A 7,500-nucleotide genomic window follows, 5' to 3' on the forward strand; every position below is an offset into this window, starting at 1 on the left:
TTGAATTAGCAGGAAAATCTTTTTATTTTTTTATTTTTTTATTGCTAATGCTATGAATATTGATGTGTTATTTTTATTATAGACATAATAACTACCATAATATTAATTGATAACAGCAATATAAGATAACGTAAAATATTTTTGAAAATCGAGGGAAAGATTAAACAGGTGAGACAGGCTGTACTCACAATTGGCTCATTGGTGACTTAGTATAAGTGGAGTCATCTATGTGAGTTAATGTGAATATCAGCAATAACAACAACAAGGAATATCATCATCCTCATCAAAGTCTACCTTTCTTACTTAAATGTTGGAGAACTAATTCTCTCTTTTTATGTAAATGGAAAGAACATTGTAGTAACCTTATACAGCATGTTTACATTTGCTGCCTCTCATGTACTGAATCCTGATACATTATGAAAGTAGCAACAGTGGTTGTGAATGCTTAATATCAAGTGGGAGTTCTCAGATATAAAATGCGATCATCACAAATTAACATATATACTCACCAGCAACAAGAGCCAATATTTCTCCAATATAATATAGTAGGAAATGCATCCTCACCACTTGAGCAGGCACATTCAGGAATCATTAACAAACCATTCTTTGATATAGTTTTATGCTCATTTTTCATGCTAACTGTATCACTGGTACTTTTCTGTCAGATGAAATAGATAGGTGCTACTATGCAACTGTTGAGAATTTAGACTAAAAGTTTTCCACCTACAAGTTAATGGCAGTACTTTCAAGGAGGAAAGATTGTACGACTTTTAAGGTTTTGTTTTAATTTCTGGAATCTTTGGTACCCTGGGGTATTATCAAAGGAGTGGGGAAGAAAGAAAGGTAGGGGTAGAGGAGGATAGGAAGCGGGAGAAACAAGAACATAAACCAATACTCTTAGCACACAGATAACATGAATTGGACCAGCCAATCACCTGAAAGGTTTACCCGCAAAGTGAGACTGAAGAGACTGGAAGGCTTGTTAAATATTTTTAGGCTTTTTTATTACAGTTTTTCTGTCAGGGATATTTGTTAATCAAACTGGAGTCATAATGTTCATGAATGATGTAATAAACTAGTAAAATAAAGATACATAGTTATATTAGTAAATCCCTTTTCATTCTATTCCAGACTTGTGATGTTGCCACAGCTAACCTCCAAGTCAGTATGAATTAACTGTGGAAAGACTTTACATATATAAGATGGACACCAAGTGCATACATACTTTTTGATATAATGTAAATCAGAATATAAACAGTGGAAAAGTGGAATATAAAGTGGAAATCATATCAAGGATAGTGTATTACAAAATACATGTTCAATAAAGAAAACACTATATTGAGAATCACATATAATAATTAATCACTGGACATAATGGGTGATGTGACTTGCAAGAAAATATGTACTCGACACTTGAGGGAGCAGTCACCATCTTCTTTGTTTTGTGTACAAGGGGTAGGCAATAAGTGTTCTCTATTACCCCAGTATTAATGTTAGTTTACTAAGGGATGCTTTAGTTTCAAGTAATGGTAATCAGACTAGATCTCATTAATGTGTTTCTGAGAGTATACACCTGTAGGTGTAGTTTATTATTTTGGGCCGAGTTGTATAGTATTATTATTAGGCATTGATTTTTATTATATGCGCCTCATTTGCTAAAGTTGATTGAAATCCCAGTTTTCTACGCTGCTAAAGTTCATGGTTAGGAGAGAATTGTCATTAAATCTTTTTGGAATACTTTGCTTGCAAGTATCTAACTACTTTTACATTTTGATATAGCTTGTCAGTAAGATGTTCTTGTTTCACATAGTTTGGTCACAGGGAATTTTAAAAAGAGCACTACAGTTTTTTAGCACTATGTTAACCCAGAGCCACTAGGGATGGCATGTATACACTGTGAATTTAGTTTATTAATTGTCTTTACAAATAGATGGCTCCAGAAAGACTTCGTTACTAAGGAGGCAATTACAAGTACAACCCATATCACTTGTATAACCTCTTTCTTGTTTTTTTGAAATATTCTCTCTTATCATTAATTTCTATTAGTAATGTTAATAACAATATAATGATTGTAATGTCTATAATGATGATAATAGCATTAATATTGGTAGCAAAGTTAAAAAAACATATTCCCCAAAGCCTCAAGTGAATGTGAAGTCACTTGAAGTCACAAGGGGTGCATCATTTTTGTAATGAAATGTTTAATTTAACTAATACTTCAGGTACAGACACTACTCTCCCCTGAGTTTGGACGTTACTCCTTGAGAAAGAATGTTTTTTCTTAGCTGTTGCTGATGGAATATATTAATTTTTTATTTCATGCCTTGAAACCAGACCGGACAGCATGTGATGATTTTTTGTTTTATTATTATTATTATTATTTATTTTTATTGTTATGATTATGATTATGATTATTGTTATTATTATTGTTATTTTATTTATTTATTAATTATTTATTTATTTATTTATTTATTTATTTATTTATTTATTTATTTTATTTTATTATTATTATTTTTTTATTATTATAATTTGTTATTTTTTGTGGGGGGGTGCTTGTATTTCTTATCTCCAAACTTTTATTGGCATAAGCTCTATATCATTGGGGTTGTAAATAACTGCTCTGTATTATAAGCACAAATACAAATGTGTGAAAATATATAAGTAAGTAGACATGTATAGGACAAATATTCTGATACTTAATATTATTAGAGGCAGCATTCCAACATTGTCATGAGATGACCAGTAATTTAGAAAATCGGGTGAAAACTGGTTGGCATGTTAGGCAATGCTGACTTACCACTAAGGGAATTCTCAGTTAAGATGAATATGTAGTAGGTATTAGCATTAGGATTCATCATTTGGAAATAGATAATATTAAAGTGCATGAAAAAGTTATTTTGGTAAATCCTATTGCCTGGATTTACTAAAATCCAGGTAAAAGGCATAGCTGAGGGGTGACTCCTGGATGTGTGGCCCACATGAACACTTGCGTTCAGTATTGAGATTCCTTGCCTTTTCTTTGCAATGTTATTGACGTCTTCTGATCACCTCTCTTGTTCACAAACTATCAGTTATGTAAGGTGTAAAATCAATATGGAGATAGAATATATACAGGGATGCTGTACTTGATGTAAAGATATATACATGTATAAATGTTTAATTATTTCTTCTGAAATAATTTTTTATCTGCTTGTAACAGAGCATAGAGACTGCAGGAGGTGATGCAGGTAGCAGCAACATAGATGACTTTGGCAGCCACATGTGTAATATCATTGGTCAACTTGAGAAAATCTTCACTAAAGCAGTGCTCTCTGCTTATCCTCAAGCTGTCAACCCTGTGATTCAGATTCAGCTTTCTAAGCATGCAGATTATCAGTGTAATGCTGCTATGGCTCTTGCAAAGGTATGTTTTTATTTTAATGGCTTTGTGTTATTGAATAGTATTATCCCCTTGTAAGCATTTACAAGATGACCATTTAACCTAAATGTTTGTTTATGCAAAGAGTGAAAGCAAATATTCCTTATACATTCATTTGTTCTTTTTTGTTCAGTTGTGACATGGATGTTCAACAAAAAAGGTTTTATTTCATGCAATTCTTATTAAACATTGGTCTATAAGGGTGGTATTTTGATGTCCATCAGTAGGCTGTATTCCTAACTAATCCTAAGTTGTTATCAGTTATTAATTATTATGGAAATGGAAGGAAAATAATAGACAATATCGCATGTCACTATGTGGTAATACGAAATTTAAAAGTATCTGTCATTTTGAGAGGGTGAACCCATTTGGCTTGCTTTTTTGTCTAGGCAGGAGAATATCTTCCAAAATGTTGATAACTGAACAAAGGAAAAAAAAAAGACATAAATGGATAGTATTGCTTTTGTTCTTTCGACAAGCAAACTATCAATTGAAAATGGTAATCAGTGTGTAAATGACATGCAAAGGGAAAGGCAAGTATTGGCAACAATTATATTGTTTGTTTACTTTTATTTATTTTATGATGTTATTATTTTTTAAATAAATTTCATGGAAGTACTTAGCCTTTAATGAGTTTAAGCTGCAAGCAGTATAGCTGTTGTTGGGGCTATCTCTGATTGTTTTGTAAACATGGCAACCTGTCAGACCCTGTAGTTCTATGGCATATCTTCAAGAATGAAGCGCTTGATAAAAGTCCGAAGCCTATTGGTGATAGCCCAAGAGCCAGACAGAATATCATCTTACAGGAGGCATGAGCCACAAATATGCCGTGTGGCTCATCTGACTGGTTATTGAGATTTGCATCATTCCCTGGTATAGAGGACTTGGACACTTGAGAAGGCACAGTATGTCAGGAACCTTGCTGAGTAGGATAAAGGCCATTTCCTAGTTAAAGACTTATGTCCTGCCTACTAAACCTAGAGAAAGCTAATTGACTGCAGTCTGCTTAATAGGTGACTGGATTATTTCAGATCATGTTGGGTTATGTGAATGTTGTGCTGAGTATTTAACCCAATTGGTGCGGATGTCAAGAACGCAATGCCATGTCCACTGTACTAAAAGTTCATCTATTGTCTTTACACATAGATGGCTCAACAAGTGCTAAGTCACCAAGGAGTCAGTTATTAGTCTTACTTATCTCACTTGTTTACCCTTTTCCATGTGGATGAAGTACAGGGTGGTTGCATCTATGTGCCCCAATCAGAGTTAGCCCCTTGTTGATGATGATAATATGATTCATTGCAGTTGATAAACATCTTGCCATTACAAGTTTCTGCATTAATGTGATAAGCCACAAAGTTCTACTGTTTGTGTAGTAAACTATAATATTTAATTAATAATTCTGGATTTTATTTACAGAGTCTTAAGAAAAACCCCTAGAGAAGTAGGACAGGAGGTTCTGAAAAATGTTGCACCAAATCCCCTCATTTCTAATCTTGAATTATCTGGGCCTGGATTTATCAACATTGTCCTCAACAAAGACTTCATCAAGCAACAGGTAAGCATACAGGGATGAATGAGCAAAGGAGAAAGTATCTCATATTTTTAATATCTTCTTTTCTAATGGTCCTTTTTATTGAATATATTTAAGTTACTTTAGTAATTTAAATCCTTTGGCTTATGCAAGTTTTCACCTTAACACTGTGTTTCATAGTTGGTTGTATTAACCCCTTAGATCCGGTTGCATCATGGCAATCACATGACCAAATATTTGGGCATTAGGCTTAGCCAGGTGGCGTCTTGTAGGCTGGGCTTGTATGAACACGTGTGCGGTTACAATACTCTTTGCCTCCTATTTGCAAAGTTATTTCCTCTTTTTTCACATAAGTGTTTTTAGCTTTATTACCATTTTCCAGTGACCATTTTGCTATTTAATTTGCATTTTCCAGATGGTAATAAATTGTTTTCTTTGCACAGGCTCCATATCATCTCTAAGTAGTCTACAACTTGGTGCAAGAAAAATAATAAATTTGTAACACTGTTCCTTGTTGTCTTTTTATTTTTTATTTTTTATTTTTTGTAATATTCAGTTTTCTGTAATACAATCTGTGTTGCTGGTCACAGTACCAGGAATACGTGCTGAGCATGGAAATGACAACAGGTTCACATCACCCAGCCTATAGCCAGATTTTCCCGTGATGACTAGATTTTTTTATGACTTGATGGTCACGTCACCTGGATTAAAGGGGTTTATCACTGTTATTGTTATTATTTTCATTATTGTTTGAAAAAGAACAAGAAATTTTAAATTACTGTTCTGTCTATTCACATAAATATCTTTGCAGGTAACAAATTTAATACTGAATGGTGTAACTCCTCCTCCTGCAACACCAATACAAGTTGTGGTTGATTTTTCATCTCCTAACATTGCAAAGGAGATGCATGTCGGTCATTTGAGGTAAGCACCTCATTTTTGTATATGTTATGGTTTATATAAAAGAATACAGCTTCAGTAATCTTCCTGTAGATGTGGAATTAAAACTGGAACCTTGTACAGATGTTCCAAGTGCAAAGGTCATGAGTATGTCTTGTGTATTACTGGGATCTAATTTATGATATGATTTGAGTACATCATTGTTGATGTAGCATATTCTGTAGACCTGATTTTAGAATATATAATTATATACAATAGATGGATATTTATTAGTATATGAAAAAGATTGTATCTGTATTCACTAGCTGATAATACCATTTCTTTTGTTTGATTTAAGATAGAAAGGAGTTCAGCACTGAAGAATGTATATTATAAATATCTGTTGCATGATTTGATTTCTCCTTTTTTTTTTTTCTTTTTAGATCGACCATTATTGGTGATAGTATTGCTCGCTTACTGGAGTTCCTTGGGCACAAAGTGTTGAGACTCAACCATTTAGGGGATTGGGGAACACAGTTTGGCATGCTCATTGCCCACTTGCAGGTAAAACTTAGTTATGTGTGGAAGTTGCAAAAGTCTTATTAGGTAAATGATGGATGTAAAAGAAATTACAATTTAGGGTGAACAGAATTCAGAAAAAAAATGTGTTCTTTGTTGTTTAGGTTCATTTTGCTATGTATATATCTGAATTAGATTTAATGAGTCATTACTAATAGTAATTATATACTGATAGTAGTTATATTCTATATTCCTAGGAGTAATTCTATAATTTCTAGAAGTAAAAAGCAAGATAGTATATGTAAAGTAAGTTTTTTACTTAAAAAGCTTGATATTCAGTTTCAATGCCATATCCAAGTTCAGTGAAGCATTTGCTTAAAACAAACAAACACACACACACACACACACACACACACACACACACACACACACACACACACACACACACACACACACACACACACACACTCACACACACACACACACTCACACTCACACTCACACTCACACTCACACTCACACTCAAACTCAAACTCAAACTCATACTCATACTCATACTCATACTCATACTCATACTCATACTCATACTCATACTCATACTCATACTCATACTCATACTCATACTCATACTCATACTCACACTCACACTCACACTCACACTCTTACTCTGTTCAAAAAACTTGGAATACTGGTGTTCATACCATCTATGATAATGTTCAATGAACCACCTGCTTTCTTGTACTTCCAGGACACTTTCCCAAACTTTGCAACAGAACCTCCACCAATTGCTGATCTTCAGAAGTTTTACAAGGAATCTAAAAAGAGATTTGATGAAGATGAAGCATTTAAGAAGCGGGCTTATGAAGCAGTTGTAAAACTGCAAGCATATGAGCCACTACACAAGAAGGGTTGGGAAGAAATCTGTGAAATTTCAAGAAAAGAGTTTATGAAGGTATTTCCTTTTTTTTATTAGCTGAATTTGGTTCTTCTTGTTACTTTTGTGCTTGTACCTTTTCATTTTTGTCTCTGTCCTCTCCTCCCCTTCCTTCCTGTTCTTCATATGCTTCATCCTCATCCTCTCCCTCCCCCTCCTTTTCCTCCTTATCCATTCTCATCCTCCCTCTTTTCCTGCTCCCTCCTCTTTCACATC

The 7,500-nt window shown here is 33.8% G+C and overlaps 1 protein-coding gene across 2 annotated transcripts in view; it reads left to right on the plus strand.

The window, feature by feature from the left end:
- LOC125036659 (arginine--tRNA ligase, cytoplasmic-like) overlaps window positions 1–7,500 on the plus strand; it is a 21,170-nt gene that overhangs the window by 6,845 nt on the left and 6,825 nt on the right. Inside the window, exons 2-7 of one of the 2 annotated variants that reach the window (XM_047629451.1) lie at window positions 1,132–1,455; window positions 3,200–3,403; window positions 4,838–4,976; window positions 5,764–5,876; window positions 6,275–6,395; window positions 7,099–7,302. In XM_047629451.1, the coding sequence (XP_047485407.1) occupies window positions 3,363–3,403; window positions 4,838–4,976; window positions 5,764–5,876; window positions 6,275–6,395; window positions 7,099–7,302 (618 nt within the window). In that variant the 5' untranslated portion in view covers window positions 1,132–1,455; window positions 3,200–3,362. Of the gene's footprint in view, window positions 1–1,131; window positions 1,456–3,199; window positions 3,408–4,837; window positions 4,977–5,763; window positions 5,877–6,274; window positions 6,396–7,098; window positions 7,303–7,500 lie in introns of both variants that reach the window. The other variant, XM_047629452.1, reaches the window with a different exon arrangement.

Source organism: Penaeus chinensis, chromosome 21 (assembly GCF_019202785.1).
Source record: "Penaeus chinensis breed Huanghai No. 1 chromosome 21, ASM1920278v2, whole genome shotgun sequence".
Classification (NCBI taxonomy): domain Eukaryota; kingdom Metazoa; phylum Arthropoda; class Malacostraca; order Decapoda; family Penaeidae; genus Penaeus; species Penaeus chinensis.